We start from the raw sequence: 18,089 nt of genomic DNA on the forward strand, positions 1-18,089 counted from the left end.
TTCTTAGCACATTGAAAGGTCAATTTTCCTCTTTACTAGTTTTTGAGCTGGAAATGTAAAATCATAGAATGGCCTGCGTTGAAAAGAACCACTATGATCATCTGGTTTCAACCCCCCTGCTGTGTGCAGGGTCACCAACCAGCAGACCAGGCTGCCCAGAGCCACATCCAGCCTGGCCTTGAATGCCTCCAGGGATGGGGCATCCACAGCCTCCTTGGGCAACCTGTTCCACTGCATATCCACCCTCTGTGTGAAAAACTTCCTCCTAATATCTAACCTAAACCTCTTGTCTGTTTAAGACTATTCTCCCTTCTCCTATCACTATCCACCCTTGTAAACATTCTCAATGAGAAGACTTTCTCATTACAGATTCACCAAACCTTGTGTTTCCTTTAATACTTTGGAAAATTGAACTCAATACAATGGAATTTTAAATAATCAGACAATTATGAATTATGATGAATTTCAATGTTAGATTTTGCACCTTAGATGGACCCCTCTACAGGAATGAAATTGAGTTATTATGAGATGGTCCCAGACAGTTCAAAGTTAAGCAGAGATCAAACAAATATGTTGATTAATCAACATTGTAAGGCTCAGAAATTCTCATTCCAGGTTCTAAGAGGCTTATCCCCTTTTTCCAGTGTCAACAAATTTACCACATAGGGCAAGAAAGCTAGAGTGAGGAAATCTAAGACCACTGAAGTCTTCATTCTTTCTATTTCCATGGGAAATTATATACAATTTATCTAATAGAAGAACCCGGAAATTGAAAATTTCCTGTTCAGTATTTTCCTTGCATAAGTTTAAGATGCCATACTCCCTTCCACAGACTAACAACACTGAAGTGCAATAGGCCAAGTATATGTTTGAAATAACACTCTGCTTTTCCAATGGAAATTACTCCATACATGCATTTATTTTGTGTTTTTTCATTAGAAGTATAGATGACTACATGAAAATATTATGTAATATCTCCTCCTCTTTCCACTTCTTTTAATACTTGCTTTAGTATTATTTGAGAGCCAGCTGCTCACTCGATTAATGGGGAAAAAAGAATGAACAGAAACAGGCAGTCCTACCTGGAGTCTAATCTATGTAGGGAAGGTACTGATGAGAAAGCTAGTAGTGCTACTGCTCATCTTCCATGCAAATGGTATGCCAGAAAAACATTCTCAACAGTAGTTGCTAGTGTCTCCTCTAATAATGATACCTAATATCTTGTCATGGTTATGACTAGAATTTATTGGTTTCCAGAAGAACATCATAAGAATGATGTTTCTGGGAAAGATGTTAGGATTTATCCTTCTTTAGAGCTTATTTATACTTCTGTGTTTTGGGTTTTTTTTTTTAGATCCCATAACAATCTCCAATTAAAAAAAAAGCAAGGAATTAATTTAAGTTATTAAAAATGGAAACTAATTCTACAGTAGCAAAGTGATGTGGATGGAAAAGAAGAATCACAAGCATCCTGTCTTCGTGTGCATTTTTTTCCAAAAGACTCTTTCCCTTGAAATTATGCTTACTAATTATCATTCATTAGTGTTAAAGTCAGATTGATTTTCAATATATCTGCTTAACTTAGAATTCTGTTTTAGCTTTAACAGAAGAATTCATCAGGAAGAATGTTTACTGAAAAGTATAATTGTTTTCTTCCTCTCATTTTAATCACAACCGCAAGTTATGAAGCTCCCATGACAACCTGAGCGCTACTCCTTTTCTGAGTAATTATTTCCACCATCTCTTTATTGGTAAAACATCATTAATTGCTTCCATCACCTTCCTCAGTCCTGTGTATCCTGCCTTGGGAATTGCTTTTCAGAGAGACTCTTTCATAAGAGTATGTGTAACTACAGCATTCCACATGGATTTTATTCTGTGTTAGTACCTTTCTTTAAAAGAATGTTCTGAGGTTTGTATTACAGTTTTCAGGTTTCAATACCAAATACATAAGTGAACACAAAATAAACAATGAGAAACTATTTCTTAGTGAATTTCAGTAACACGTTACACTTTCATTAGATGTTGAACAACAGTCCTCAGTTTTAATGGCAACAACAGCATTAATGAAAAATAAAGATTATGAAAAAACAGAATGAAAGTCATCACTGCCTTATCTAATAGGGACATGAAAAAAAGCATTCCTGCTAAACAGAAATAAATATCAAATAGAAATGAACATGGTGTTCACATTACAGACTAGTGAGCACTGAAAACAGATGAGACATGAAAGAAATACCTTGAGTAACAAAGCAAGATGGTAGTCCTTTGAAATCGTGAACAAGGAAGCAGGAAGGAGAGCCATAAAGTAAAAAAAGCAGAGTTAAGGTTTACTGAAGCTAAGGTTTATGTGCCACTTAAAAATTGTCTTGTGGCAAATCACAAGCAGTTAAAGAACCAAAAAAAATCAGCACAAACCCTAAGGGGGACTAAAACCAAGCATGAAACATCACTTACAGAACACAATTACAGTGTTACATAATGCTGGAAGTATTCAAAAAGCAAGAGGTATTTTAATTTCTACAGCTACCCCAGCGATGGCTGTAATAAACTGAGCTGCTAAGAAGATAAATTACTCAGAATGGCAATGTAACCTGGTGGAACCAAAGAAATAGCACAGTATGAAGTAGTATAAGTAATAGCATCTATATAAATACTACACATAAAAAGCACTCAAGTATTATCGGTCATAATTAGTTTGTTTGTAGTTCTACAGTACTGAAACCACATACTTTGTTCACTTAGTGTGGACAAATCCTCACTTCTCAAAGCTAAATGACACTTCTTAAAGCTTCCTATAGTCATTCCCTCCATTGCCACACAACATTTTGTATGATGAATTTAAGAGTCTGCTTACAGTTTTAAGTATTACTACAGTCAGAAGTTTTAAACAAATACAGCAATTCAAATGTCTCAAATCCTGCTTCTTGAACACTCTTGAAGACGACTGTAACATACTGAAACATGAAAAAAAGATTACTTCCCAAATCTAACTGCTCGCCAATTCAGTTCACTAGTCTTCAGTCCTTTTTTTTCATGCAAGACTTTCTTTCAAAGGACACAAAATGAAGGCCAGAAAGAATATCCTGGATCAAACAGCCTTCTCTTGTTACACAAATCTGTATTATATTATCAATTTCTTAAACGGATGAAAATTATTCTCAGCAACAAAGCACGAGCCTACCTATAGCTATCTCACAACCTTACTGCTTTGGTTCTTAGAAACTTAGCTCTCAAGAATAAGCTCACCCATGGCTAGTTTCTTCAACTTATGTCAATGCTGCCCCTTACCTTAAATAATTCCCTGATGTAGCAATATTTATCCACCTCTTCAGTCTCTAGGACTTCATGGAGAGCAGTTATATTCCTTCTTAGCTTTAATACACCCAAGTTAAAAGAAATTCTAATAATCTTCATCCTGCAGAATTTTCCTCTGCAACTATTCCAGTGTTTTGCTTTGTTATTGACTGGGGGGGAGGGGGAAGCAACTGCAATCCTGAGAAGTGTTCAATTCATTGCCTGAAATTCTTCTGAATGCCCTTGAAAGCAAAAGCTGTCTGATTTTTCAAGTGAAACAAAGAAAAAGAAACTAAGTTTTTACATTATAAGCTATCTAAATAGTGTTTTCATTTGTTTTGAGATTCAAAAGCTTGCTACTTTTCCCTCCTTCAAAAGGACTTGTTCTTTTAAGATTTTCTCTTTCGTTATACATCCAATAGTATTTAAGAATAAAAGCTTCAGCTGAAAATAAGTGCGTACATTATGTCTGTGCATATGAGCAGCTGACAGTTCATTTTATAATCTGCATAATAAAGCATGATACTGAAGCTTGAGTGAATTGGTAAAGCCAGAAACGATTAAGAAATATGGTCACCTAGCACAGAATTTTGCTAGAACTGACAGCAGTCTATTCATGTCATCATCATGCCCCTGCACTTTGCTTCTCATCCTTGTTCAAAGAGCATGGGAAAAGAGACAGACAAGTGTCTGAAAAAGCAGAACTATTTTTCCCCTCTATGCAATTCAGTGTAACACTAGTGCTGCTTTTCTCACATCGCCTTGCCAGAGGATTTTTTTCAGACCAGTGATTTAACCTCCTCTCATCTCTGCCAATAAGTATGCCAACTGTGCAGAAATCAGTTCTTCTAATCATCTTTCAGCCTGATCAAGTATTTCTGTCAAGGCTTAGAATCTCAGACCTAGGGAAGCAAAAACCGAATGCAAGCTCAGAGAATAATTGGGCCTGGAGGTCTTCACTCCAGTCTTCTCAAAGCAGAGTCAGCTCTGCAATCAGACCAGCTTCAGAGCCTTTATACAGTCATGTCTTCAGAAAATTCCAGGATGGAAACTGCACAACTTCTTTGGACAAATCATTCCCTTGCTTGGCTGTCCTTGTGGCAGGTTCTCACATTCTTCTGAAGTGGTGTTTTCCACCCTCTCGTCACATGGCACAATCTCCCAAACTATTTGGGAGTAGTCACAAACTCCCCTCTTTAATGCCTCCTCTAAGACACCAATGAATCAGATCAATGAATCCCACAAAGAAAGTTATCTGCTTTCCATGCTCAGGGTAATAATTCAGTTCCAAACCATCTGCTCCAGAATCATATAAAAATCAATCTATAGCCACACTGAACCTAAGACCTATCCAGATCTCCAGGATGAGGCTGTTAGTATTGCCAAGGTAATCAATAATTAGGTACTCCTCAAACCAAAGTCCTTTAACAGCTCACTCTCTCGTTTAATTAAAAATACAAACCCACAGAGAAAATGCTACTATGCCAGCAATAAACTGAAACAGTCAAGGTGGCCACATCTGTCTGCACAGATCTACCGCCTCTTACTATCACGTGGTCTCTGATGGTAAACGATTTCAAGTATTTAGTCATCCCTAGAAGTCCTGCATGTCCAACTGTATCAAAATCAGAATGAGACAGATGTACTGTAGAAAGAATTACACAGTAAAGGCAGACAACCCAAACAAATCTGATTCCAGAAATGCCCACAATTTGTGTGTATACTATATGCTAACTTTTGCAGTTTCTGCTTTCAAAGAAAAAGTTTTAACCTACATCAGGCATGTCCAACCCACGGGCTGCATGTGGCCCAGCACAGCCTACATGTACCACACTTTGCCCTGTGCCATCATGGCAGCAGCTCTGCAAAGCTGTCCTTCAACAACAACCAAACAGCACTGTGCTGTTAACCCTGTTTGAGCTGAAACCAGGGCACAGAACAGTGCCAGCTCAAGTTATGGCAAATAGGTTTACAGATTTTGATGTACTGGCTGAACACATTCCTATTCAGAGCAAAAAATACGCAGCTCTATTTTCCATTGTGGTAAAACAGTTTGAATATAGGTTTTGTTATTTTTGCCACTCCATTTTCAGTCAACAAATATATTACCTGCAAATTTTCAAATGGAATATACAGAGTTGTAATCAGATATGTAACTCAAATCTGATCGTGTCTTTCTGATCAACATGTTTCTCTAAGCCCTATCTCAGAGAGAAAAATATACTTCACTTCAGTCATTCACATCACTGCTTTGTGGTAGTACATGCAATTGTTTTTAAGAATGAAACATAGAAATAATTTCATCAAAAATCTGATGAGGATCTTGAGAACTTATTAAGAATTGAAACTACTGCCATCAAACCTAACTTTTAGAGTTACCTACATACACACCCTAAGACAATTCCTCTTTAATTAGTGCAGCCTAGGCAAGCCAAAGGATTGGACACCCATGCCCTACATATTGAGTAACGTTAAGAGTTACTGGGAGGGCTCCTGTGATGTCAAGAATGCTCAGATTTAAAATAACATACTCTGTACCATGCTATTTCTGTGTTGCTTATCCTGTTCAGCAACCTCATTATTTATACAGAAAATGAAGCTTAACATTGATATGCAACAAAATTACAGAAAGAGGACAAGAGTAAATTTCTGTGAACCAGAAGATGAGTATTTCAAGATTAAGATTCCTCAACTGTTCCTTACTTTTCTTACCCATTTGCACTACCTGTATGTGGTTCTTGAGCTGCAAAATTAAAGACACCTGACTGATTAAATAATGGTACATATACAGAAAGTAAAAGCAGAACTGTCAGTTCACATAAGAGCAAAATAGGAAAATGCTCTACAAAACAAAAATCAGCCTGCAAGACAGAATGCTTCACAGTAATAAACATACTTTGAATCAAGTTTTAAACATTCCTCAGGGTTACATATGGGACAGAAGCAAGACTACAAAGATACTCAGTTTTATACCAGTGTGGTAGGAATGCTACAGGAGTAAGTTGTTACACTTACACTGACTGCCACACCATCATTAGGAAAAAGATGCCATAAACAGAATGTCACACCATAGAAGTTTTCAGCAGCTTTGCATAATATTAAGAAATAAAGGGTAACAGACTGCAGCTCTTTCCATGTGACAGTTTTCCTTGTAATTTTTGAGCATTAAGGTTATCAGATGTCAGGAGAAAAATGCTAAATAAAGAACAAGTCTGGAATTCAATACTAGTTTCATATGAAAGCTTTATATGTTATTTAAAGTTACATATGAATTGACTGATCACATTTCACATGAGGAAGTTGATAAGGTGATCTCATTTTCCTTTTGAGGTAATCATCAGTAACTGAACCAATTTCTGCTTATGCATTTCAAAGATCTTACCTTCCAAAACAGAATACTACAGTGTCGACAGAAATGCAAGGTGTCTCCATACTGTTCCTTTTTTGGGTAGTATTTCTGAAGTGCAAAGTACATCAGCTTCCAGTCAATGTGACCCTTCTCTGACAGAATCAAATGCCTACAAAACTGAACATGAAATTAATACATTCCTTTAAAATAGTTAAAGAACAGTCACATCAGGTAAAGGACTAAGAAAAGAAGCTGAAGTGTTATAATTGGAATTCTTTGAAGTCAATAATCTGACATCATATGTCTCTGAAAAGTAGCAAGATATCTAGCCACAAAAAAAGTTGAATCTAAAAATAGGAAGAGATTTGCAAAGAAAAGTAGGTCATACACAGCTGATCTAATTCAGTAATGATTCTAATTGTCAATAACTACATAATAAAAACAATATTTAGAGGCATACATTCACTTCATACGTTTTAAAAAACACTTCAGGAAAGAGAATCAAAGAAGCATTAGGTTTAAAAAAGACTTCTAAAAACATCTAGTTCAACTGTCCACTTACCACCAATTTTGCACACCAGAACATGTCCTTAAGGAAAGGGTAGATGTGGTACTTAAACACCGCCAGGGACAGCAGCTATACCACTTCCCTGGGCAGCCTGTTCCAATGCTCCACCACCCTGAGAAGAAATTCTGCCTAGTATCCAATCTGAACCTGTCCTGGCACACCTTGAGGCCATTCCCTCCTGTCCCATCAGTGATCATGGATTACTATTCATTTTTATTAAGATAGTAAGTATTAATTTCAACAACTCCTTCATCTTTAAAAGGACATAAATGTGTATTTTCACATTTCATGAAGTTTTTAGAAGCACAGCAGTAATCAGTGACCAATGAATTACCTGAAGGCATAACTGCATGCAAGAAGTAGGTAATGCATAACAGCATTGTGAAAGACTTCACATTCCACTCAGTTTGGATTACTGCTAATACATTATGGGCTTCCTTCATTCACAAGAACAGTGCCATATGGAAGACAACAGCACTGCCTTTGTGATTTGTTATACTTTGTTTCCTAATAGTTTTCCTATGTGGAATTCTTATTTTTTCCCCAGAAGTGCTCTTCAGATATCAAACACTTTATTGTAGTTGTTTCAATGGTTCAACATATATACCATTTCTTCTCTCCTATGCAGTCTAACACTACCTTGTAGCTATTGAGATACCACATTCTTCAGAGAAAGCAGCATTTGATATAAAGTTTGTTTCATTTTATTAGTAACCTAATTTAAAAGTTAATATTTAGGAATGCACTGACAAAGCTGTGAAGAAGTGTTCATTATGCTGAAATGCTTAAATTATTTTTTCTCAGTGTTACCTTAGTGCAACAGGTCTCTCCAACTATCTGTCACTGTTCAAAACCACCTTACTTCATCTAACCTCAAAATACATTCAACTGTTACATTCAACTTGAACTTCCCTCTATCCCCTCAGTTTGCCTTTGACTACGTTTTCCATTAAGTTCATTCTAAAGCCTCTCTTCTTATTAAAATTCTTACTAGAGTCAACTGGAAGGGAGTTTGTACCTTTCCTACTATACTTCTAGTTAATTTGCCAGTCTCTGACCACACGGTAACACTTAAATCTGTTAGACATAAGACAGAATATTTTCATGTCCAAGCAATGAATTCTGTCTGCCTATCTTGATTAAGTAAAACAAATTCTACTCTAGATAGTGAAAATAGCAGAACACCACCTCTAGCACATTTGTTGGGACTGTATAGCAAAAAAAAAAGACTTAGGATAGAGTGAATAGCTGCCCTAAATTCAGACATGTCAAGAACAATTTTTCAGATGAAACAAAAAAACAACAGAAAACAAGCACTATTTTCACATGCTGTCACATCTGTAAGTTCACTCTTCATTTGTATATCATACAGCAAAGGTGGCTCACATTTATGCAAGTGATTATTACCTGCTTTTCTGCAAAATGGTACTGGCATAGTTTTTTCCACAACTGTCTATCTTCACTGAGCATGTACAAAGTTGGGGTCACTTGACCCAATGTAATAATGTCCCAACCATCAGAAAATCTGTGTAAGATGTTACTCAGCATATGCAGAGGAAGATCACTGAGCGTAAGACCATTGTTGACTTGCTGGAATGAAAAGTTGAAAACTTAGCTAAAAAGAACTTGACAATAAAAGGTACAAATAAAATTCTTAGAGATACCTCAGCTCTTACCTGTACAAAACCATTGAGCATCTATGGTTAGTCATGTGATAATTTGATTACTAGATTAAAAAGGTTTGAAGTGATTAAAGGATAAGTTTCTCAATTTTTATTAGGAAACAGCATGCAAATTTCTCTTACAAGGAATATAGAAGCAATACAGAATATAGGACTGAAGAGTAGAAAAATAGAAGAAAGCTTTCTTCTGTATCTATCTTCATAATGTAAGTTCATTTCTCAAGTCTGGAGATAGCTCCCTTGATAACATAAACAAGTAGTTCTGTAAAAAGAGACAGATCAGAGCACTGAGAAAGTTCTCTGTAAGAGTCTACACCTCTGCTAAAAGTTTTCTTCTATGGGATAAGCATAACTCACACATGATTGAATCTAAAGGATGAGCTTGTTGAAAAAAGTGACAGAAGTTTTTCCCTGGAACCTATACTACTGGAAAGCACTGGATGCCCTGCTGTCAGGCAAAGGATGGAGGCTGCCGGCCCCACCTAGTGGAGCTGCCCTGCCAAGGAGCACTGGTCCCACCTCAGCTGAACTCCAGCAACCACTACTTTACATCTGTTTACTTCACCACCATTCATCTCACTTACAGATGAAGCCTTCCACGCTGTCATCTGTACAAATATCGCAGGGACTATGGTTGTGCTCACTACAAACACTACAAATGCTAGACTTCTCATCAGTTACTTCAACCAATGTAGGACAGCTCAGATGGAACTGGCATGCTAGAAAGTAGTACCACAACTGTAGCGCCTCAAACTCTGTTTTGGTTGGCTGGCATATAAGAACAGATGAGATCAGGTTCTCCATTTCTTTTTTTCTTGTTCTAAAATTGCTGACATATTCAGATGCCCAGCACATGCAGCAGTTTCAAAGATGAAAGCTGTTACATACAACATCTTGGAGCATTTCTTTTGGAAGTGCCCCAGACAGGCTAAGCCTGAAAACACAAGTTTCCTGCTTATCTTCAGAAGTTTCCACTTAAAAAAAAAAACAAAAACTTGGAAGAGTTTACACCATATACTTTGAATCAAGTTGCATGATCAGTCCAGATGCTAAAATCATTATCCTTTTTCACAAAAAGCAACTGTGCTAATGAATAAAACGGTAGAATTGTTATTTGTATGTTCTGCTTTTTCTCTTCCTGGTCCACATCAAAAGTTCACTTTAGGTTTGCATTTTTAGTACTAGAATACTTACTTTGGAATCAGAAATTTATGTTTTGTCAGCTTTACCTGAATATCCAGGGAAACATCTTTAAAAGTTCTCTAGATGAGCAAAAGAATTACAGCTATACATCTGCCAGAAAACTACAGTATAGCTATTACACCAGCACTCATCAGAGATAATCTATTAAAATATTAGGAATTCTTTCCATTTCAGGAATCTCATTACTTCTCCAAAAACCAAGGAAAAAACAACAGTGATCTGAAGTGGGCTTCTGTCTCAAGGTGTTAGTGACTCTCATTAGTTTATCACTTTAAGCTACTTGCTGGAGAAGTTTCTGCTTTCTGCCAAGCTCATCTATTTAGGATGTATTTGAAGTGTTGTTCACTTAAATTCATAAACCCACATTTAATGTACTCTTTCTCTCCTTGTTTCTCCTCTCCTCTACAAGCATAATTTAGTAACATACCTTGTTCATCTGAAGGTTTTTTAGTTGCTGTTGCCACAAGCGGATAGTTTCTAATCGGCACATCCAAATATTAATGTTCCCTACCAGAACGGATTTTCCTACTCCCCTGATCAGTATATAGAGAGTGGAACTCAAATCTTGTAGAAGATCTTTGATTAATCGTGGGTTATGATGATCTTCCATGACTAGAAAAACAAAACCAAATACAATTTTTTGTTATCTCGGTTACCAATATAATCAGCTTAAGTCAAGATAACTATCTGGGTGAAAATTGCTGCCCTCATCCTCTCTCTGACACTCATTAATGCTGTTCCATAAAAGGTAAATAATTTTAAAAAATCACAAGTAAATTTGATTAAAGCATCATACTATGCATTCTGTAAACTCAACACCAAATAACTTATAAATTCAAATTCCTTCTGTTCAAAGCTGACAGTGTGCTATCTCCATTTAGTGTGGTTACCACAAAAACCTGATCAATGTGATAACTTTTAAAAATAAACTACACATAAAAGCAGCTATGTACTTTAGATCTTATTGTGTCATGCACATTGAAAACCAATCATGTTACTAAACTTATTACAGTTGCTTCATCTAACAGATAACACATTTCATGAAGACTAAAATTTTATAGCAGACAATAGTTTGTTTCTGAACAGAATTTAGCTGGCATTTTACTTCACTCATCTGCTTCAACATACGATTCAATAAGAGAAACTACTTTATTCAGACTGGATGGTAGGTACTCGTAGGGCATGTGAACAAGCAGATTATGAAAGCCTCAGTTTACCTTTCCGCACAATTTTGTCTAAAATGTTGAAGTAGTTCTTCTGTGCTGCACCACTCAGTGATGTTAACTGGGATTTTGCAATTAGCTGCAAAAGCTGTGACAAAGAATTAAGAGTCAGAAGACAATAAAAGATCAGACACATTCAGCACATACATTCGCTTACAACAACCTGGAGCACTGCAATTGTATTTCAGAAAAATGGAACTATAAAATTGGGAAAAGAAGGTAGGATAAATGCGGGAAGCTTTAAGCATTACTACTGGCATCCCATGACCAACTCACTGAGAGATGATCTTCAAAACACTGTACAAACACAAGCATAAGTCTCTATCATAGAGCACATGAGATCTGATCTTCATAAATTGTAATGAAACGATGGAGAAAATTTGTATTTGTGAACTTGCAAAACAACACAGTAGTTGAGTTCTGATTCTCCTGACAAATTCAATGGCCAGAAACATCACTCTGAACTGATTCCAGGTACCAGACTTCCAGTTTGAGTGAACTGTCACACTGGCTAAACTCAGGCATGATGACCTAATATGGTACTTCCTTCTCATGAAGGGAAATGTGCCATTTTACCTAAAGGAAAGGGTGAGACTGCTGTACCCCTCCTACATTCAAGTTCCCAGTAGAGGAAACCACAGTAATTTAAGAATGAACAGCATTCACATATGGCATTGGTAACTTTCCCATAACATACAGCAACCATCCACATGATTCTCTCTGAAAATGCTGCAATCAGAAGAGTATTAAGAACAGGGGGAATAGTTTAAGTGAAAGAAACTGGAGTAGATGAAGTTCTTGCCACACGCGAATATCAAGCTCTAACTCCTAGAAGCAGGCCCTTCTCCATTCTTAAACCAAATGCTGATTTGGTTTAAGAGCTGTTAAGGATTGCCTCTTCAACCAAAAAAGTCTCTAAGGAGTAAGGTCTCAATGTCAGGATGGTATTGCAACATTTAAAAGTTTAGCACCGAATTCTGCAACTGCAACTCATAACACTGCTCAGAATAAGAAGTTCTCACTGCATCAGAAATGGAAAGCAGGGAGCAGAAACTGCAATCCCCTACAGAATAATCTAAACAAGCTTGCACAGCTATGCTTTCTAGGAGGGCATCAACTACTGGCACAGAGGGTGAACAAAGACTAAGCCTGCCAAAGAATACTTTGTATCTTCATTTGCAAAACATTGAATTGACACTACATTCACCATTAATTTTCCTTTGGAAGAGGAGAGAATACACCTGTTCTCTCCCTGATTTAATAACGCTCCTTCTGGCTTCTCTGCATGTTCCCTGACAAAACATTATGTGCTGTGAAAGGAAAAAATATCTCCTGATGTATTTAAATACAATTAATCTATTTTTATAGCTTTTGAGACTAGATATCAGGACCTCTTTCTCAGTATTTTTAATTTGATTAACAGTTCAGAGAACACCTAGAAGTCTCTGGCAGTTTGCCAGTTCAAGTATGTACATTTCTTTCTTAAAGTCACATTACTTAGACTGCAGATCAAATCCAAGAAAGATTCCACCCAGCTGATTTTAATGATGTTTTCAGTGAAGGTTAATATATAAGGATTAAGACAATTTGAGCAGGTGCATGAGTAAAAGGATCTAACAAGTTCATTCTTGTGATACATGCATAGCTGTGTCTTATGTTGTCTCAAGATTATAGTGTCAAGTGGATCAACTGTTTATCCAAATGGAAAACCTTCTGATAAGGCCATCTATATCAATCATTTAAAACCTAAAAAATTGTTACTATATTACAGCATAAGTATAAGAAAACCTCTCTCCACTAAGTACTAGGGTCTTGAACACACACCGGTATTAACTTTTCACAATGGGTGAAGGTGGTTACTTAGCTGGAGGCTCAAAGTGGATCACCTTGGCAATCTGGGATCCAAGCAGAGATACTCAGTGTGAGCTGGTATATAACAATAAACTAAAACAAAAACAAAACTTTGTCTTGAATGCAAGAAGCAGCCCACCACGTAGAAAACTAGTCATTACTGTGTTTATACATAACCAGCGTGTTAATCCAGCAGTGAGTCCTAGTGGCCAAGAAGGTCAGTGGGATCCTGGGGTGCAATAAAAGGAATATGGCCAGCAGGTCAAGGGAGGTGTTCCTTCCACTCTACTCTGCCCTGGTCAGGCCTCACCTGGAGTATTACATCTAGTCCTGGGCTCCTTGGTACAAAAAAGACAGGGATCTCCTGGAGAGAGTCCAGCAGAGGACCACAAAGATGATGAAGAGCCTGGAGCATCTTCCCTAGGAAGGTTGAGCCACCTGTGTCTGTTCAGACTTGAGAAAAGATGACTCAGAGGTGATCTTATTCATATTTGCAAATATCTTAAGCATAGGACTCAAAGGGATATGGCCAACCTCTTTTCAGCAGACTGTGGGGACAGGACAAGTGGAAACAGCCATAAACTGGAGGATAGGAAGTTCCACACCAATATGCGAAGGAAATTCTTCACGGTAAAGGTGACACAGCACTGGAACAGGCTGCCCAGGGAGGTTGTGCAGTCCCCTTCTCTGGAGATATTCAAGACCCACCTGGATGCCTACCTGTGCAGCCTACTGTAGGGAGCATGCTCTGCAGGGGGTTGGATTCAATCTCTGGAGGTCCCTTCCAGCCTATACAATTCTGTGATTCTATGAACATTATCATTCATATGAGGCACTCAAGGTTGACACCATTTATAACATTGTTCATCTCTAGTTTCCCCTCCTCCCTATCTCTAGTTTTCTCCTTTCTTCCTATCTGTGCTGCTGAAGAATGTTGGGAAAGAAAGGTTCTTGTCTTCACTCCCAGAGCAGCATTAAAGTACAGTGGTCTTAAACTGGAGGGGAATAAAACAAGCAAGTATCCTAACCACTAACCTAGAAGGAAATTCTTCTTGCATTATTTCCTCTGGTTCCTGTTTTTCTGGAGATATAATACAATCATTTTCATGAGGATAGAGAACGTGTTTTCTCTCAAAATACTCCACGGCCTAGTAGGGCCTAGTAGTTAAGGTGTTCTCCTGATAGGCTCATTTAATGCTGTTGTGTCTTTTCAAGTTCTGAACACTACATTTTTTTGCAAGCAGCCTCACCTCTGAGCTGAATTCTAATCTGATGTCTGTCCCAGCTCCTAAGGAAACTCAAAATGTAAGATACTTTCCTACCTCAAGTTAAATGAAAAAAAATGAAGGCTTAAGACAGATCAATATCTCACAGAATATTTTCATGTTATAGAAAGTTAAGGGATGATAGGACTTGCCTACACTCATAGTTTCAGACCCTTCGTTCTCAAGACTAGATCTGTTCCCACGAAAACCAGTTAAAACAGAGAAAGGGTCTTTGCAAGAAGAAAGAATCATGGCATTAACACAAAGTATGTGTTCCTATGAACTTCAAGCTGCTATATTATTAGTAAAAGACAACTTCAATAAAATCTCTGGAATATGATTAGGTTACATGGGATTTTAACAAAGGTTAAACAAAACTAATAAAAGTTTGTCTAACAAAAATAGCAGTAATACAGTGAATCACACTATTAAAAAGCTGTAGAAGAAATTGCAGAATATTTACACATCAAATATGGTTCTGACAAGTACTACTTTTAGTATAGTCCATGTACTTAAGAGTTACCATGCTTTCCTATTTTTGGTTGTAGGGGAATTATTTTCCTTGAAAAAGATTTCATTACTGAGACAGAGCAACAACTAGATCTACCAATGTTTCACTGTAAATATATAGCAGAACACTGGCTATCATCACCATTCTCAAGCTAAAGGCTTCCACAGAAGAATATAACCAGTTTTCACAATAGAATTACTCTGTTTCAAGTAGAACTTCAGCTGTTTTATGCAGTGTAAGTTACATATATATAAACAGGATATTTACACAGACTTGTCAGTGCAACTTTTGTACACATGGGCATATCAGCAAACACATTTATAAAGAAAATATATAAAATAAAGAGCTTACTTTGACCACGTAATTGAACCTTCTGATGTCCTGAATTGCACTTGAAAAATCCAGGCGATTAAAAGCTTCTCCCAAAGTGCAATAGCCATGTCTCTGAGAAAAGGAATAAACACCACAAGTAGGAAAAAAGCAAATAGAGGAGAACAAGCTCCCCCCACCAAACAAAATGGTCCGCAAAAAAAACACTGCCATGCAGCAGAAGCAGACCTATACCACATTCCCTGGAACTGTGATATATCTGGCCTGAAGATTTTTTTTTATTATTTCTTATAGAACAAATGAAACCACCAAACAGTTTATCTATCAGGTACCCTGGCAATATTACTTGGTAGCAAGGCCATAAATTCATAATCATTGTCCACTCTGATATCAAGTGTTCTGAGAATCTATTCTGTTCCTGCATGGTCACAATGCTGATACTGTCTAGTTGCTATCATGCCACTGATTTTTTTGTGCATAAGATACAAGAATGACTATAAGTAATCATCCCTTTTAAGAGAAAAAAAGGAAAACAGGTAAAGAGGGTAGTCAAATATCAGAAGACAATAACTTAATTCAAAAAATAAAGTTTATGCAAAAGAAAGTACAACTAAGATGCAGAACACGTTTGTCTTTTATATGAGAGTTGCCATTTAAGCACAAAGACTGTACAAATTGATGACCCAGAGCATGCAGGACTTACTTCTCTGGTGCTTTCCTTATGAACATAAATCCAATTTTCACGATAAAAACCTGAAATAGAAACATAAGAACTTTTAGACTTCCATTTGAGGTAGTATGTTCCAAGACAACTTTGAAGGAAATAGACCATCCTCAATAAAATCCTTAATAGAGGAGGTAGAACAGTTTTGGCGAAGGAAGTTTTTCAGAGCTGAAAAGAATACCTACAAATGTCAGAAGTAACATACTTTAAAACATACTGAAGTTAAACATAATAAATCAAACAGGAGTTGGGACCACTGGCAGATATAGCACAATTATTATTTTTTTTTACTGTATACTAAAAAACAGTCTCTCTTTTACAAGCCCCAATACTTTTCAGTCTACGAAGCTCCTTAGGACAGGAGGGAATAGAAATGCATTGCCTTTTATCACTGAAGGCTCTACTTCTCTAAACTAGTTTTTGAAGAACCCAGCAGGAAAGTCAACTATGCAAGACCCACAATGGCAATTTCTACATTCGGCTTTCAGAAGTCTGGATACATTGGCAAGTGAAAGTTCTCTTACATATAGCCACTTCAGTATATTGAAATACTTTCTAAACCAAGGCAAGCTGGAGGATACTTTCAGCTTCCTCTATGACAATCTGTTAATTTCAGAAGGTACAAATAATGAAAATCATTTCAAGATCAATGCACTAGAAGCCTCCACAGTTTGATATAAACTTTTTTTTTTTCTACTCACTCCATCAAGTTCTCTATTTCAAGTACTTCACTTGCTGACATATACTTGCAATCTAAAACACGGGTCCTCTTAAAACCAGCAATCAACAGAAACAGATTTGATATTTCAATGAAGATATTTTTCATGAAACTCAATACAGACAAAATCTTTACCAAAAGCATTATGACAAAATATATTTACTCCTGAACTAATTCTAGAGCTATTTCTGCAAGCAGACATAGAAATAACTGAAAATAAGTGTTGCTTTGGTAAGCAATGACTTCCCTAAGCAGTCAGAAGAATTTAATCTAAAACTAGACCACAAAGCAGAACAGCAGCCTGCATTCAATACTTATTAGAAACTGCTATTCTTGAATGAATTACCTTTGAATCTTTGTAAATCCCACAGCAGATGACCAATGCCACAGTTCAATTAAGATGCATCACTTCTGACACTAGAACTTGTTGCCAGTACAAAGATAAACATAATTGAGAAGACCATCCTATATGAATATATATGAATGGCTAAACCTACAACAGTCTAAAATAAACAAAAATAACTCAGCCTTACATTGTGATTCCGTGTTGCTCCTACAGTGATCTTTCTTCCTTTTCTTGGCTGCAAATTCACAGTCCTCAGAAGCGTACATCTCATCATCACCACCACCAGTTAAGATACTAAAATAAAGCCATAATTAAAACAGCAGTAATTAAATACCCAAGCTGCATACAGCTTATAATTCTCTACATCAAAAAGCCTGATAGAAAAATAAGTTTTTTTTTTTTTTTTTTAAATGTTGGCTGTCAACCTGAAGGTAGAAAGCAGCCTCTCTCAAGATATGCACTACTATGTTCTTTTCTTCCCAGAGTGTTGAATTTTGTATGCATTTAATCACTTTGATACAAGTATTTTCTTAGTAACTATTACCTCCTAAGTCATTAGTGATATTAAGGACAGACTAATGAGGAGGCAGTAGTAGCTGAACAATTGACTACCTGCTAGGTTCTAGGATATCAGAGTCACAATTTGAAATGGACTGAGACGAAATCACAGCACACAGGTGAAAATCAGCACAAAATTACTGCACAACCACTCAAGGGCAAAAAGACAGCAAAAAGGCATCTCTATTCTAACCACTATCAAATTTGGTGAAAAATAAGGAAAACTTAAAAGCACAAATCACACCACTGTCCATGATTTAGGCGTTACCATACTGTGTTACCAGATGTCACAGGGCATCAAGAACCATGCAGTGACCCCTAGCTCTTCCAGGGGACAATCAAAGCTATACCTTTGTCACTTCTAAGAGCGAGTTACATAACTTGACACTGAGGAGTGACTATACCAATTCTATTTTTCACATAAGCTTACATTCTAGTGTTCATATACATTAAAAACTCTACCT

The 18,089-nt window shown here is 36.9% G+C and overlaps 1 protein-coding gene across 5 annotated transcripts in view; it reads right to left on the minus strand.

Moving 5' to 3' along the window:
- FBXO25 (F-box protein 25) overlaps positions 1 to 18,089 on the minus strand; it is a 36,557-nt gene that overhangs the window by 9,562 nt on the left and 8,906 nt on the right. For all 5 annotated transcript variants that reach the window (XM_090136330.1, XM_031611353.2, XM_090136329.1 and 2 more), the window contains 7 exons: positions 17,255 to 17,361; positions 15,983 to 16,032; positions 15,301 to 15,393; positions 11,317 to 11,410; positions 10,527 to 10,711; positions 8,622 to 8,804; positions 6,680 to 6,823 (listed from right to left, as the gene is read on the minus strand). In XM_090136330.1, the coding sequence (XP_089992456.1) occupies positions 6,680 to 6,823; positions 8,622 to 8,804; positions 10,527 to 10,711; positions 11,317 to 11,410; positions 15,301 to 15,393; positions 15,983 to 16,032; positions 17,255 to 17,361 (856 nt within the window). The remainder of the gene's footprint in view (positions 1 to 6,679; positions 6,824 to 8,621; positions 8,805 to 10,526; positions 10,712 to 11,316; positions 11,411 to 15,300; positions 15,394 to 15,982; positions 16,033 to 17,254; positions 17,362 to 18,089) is intronic.

This window comes from Phasianus colchicus, chromosome 2, assembly GCF_987193195.1.
Source record: "Phasianus colchicus chromosome 2, bPhaCol1.hap1.1, whole genome shotgun sequence".
In the NCBI taxonomy this organism is placed as follows: Eukaryota; Metazoa; Chordata; class Aves; order Galliformes; family Phasianidae; genus Phasianus; species Phasianus colchicus.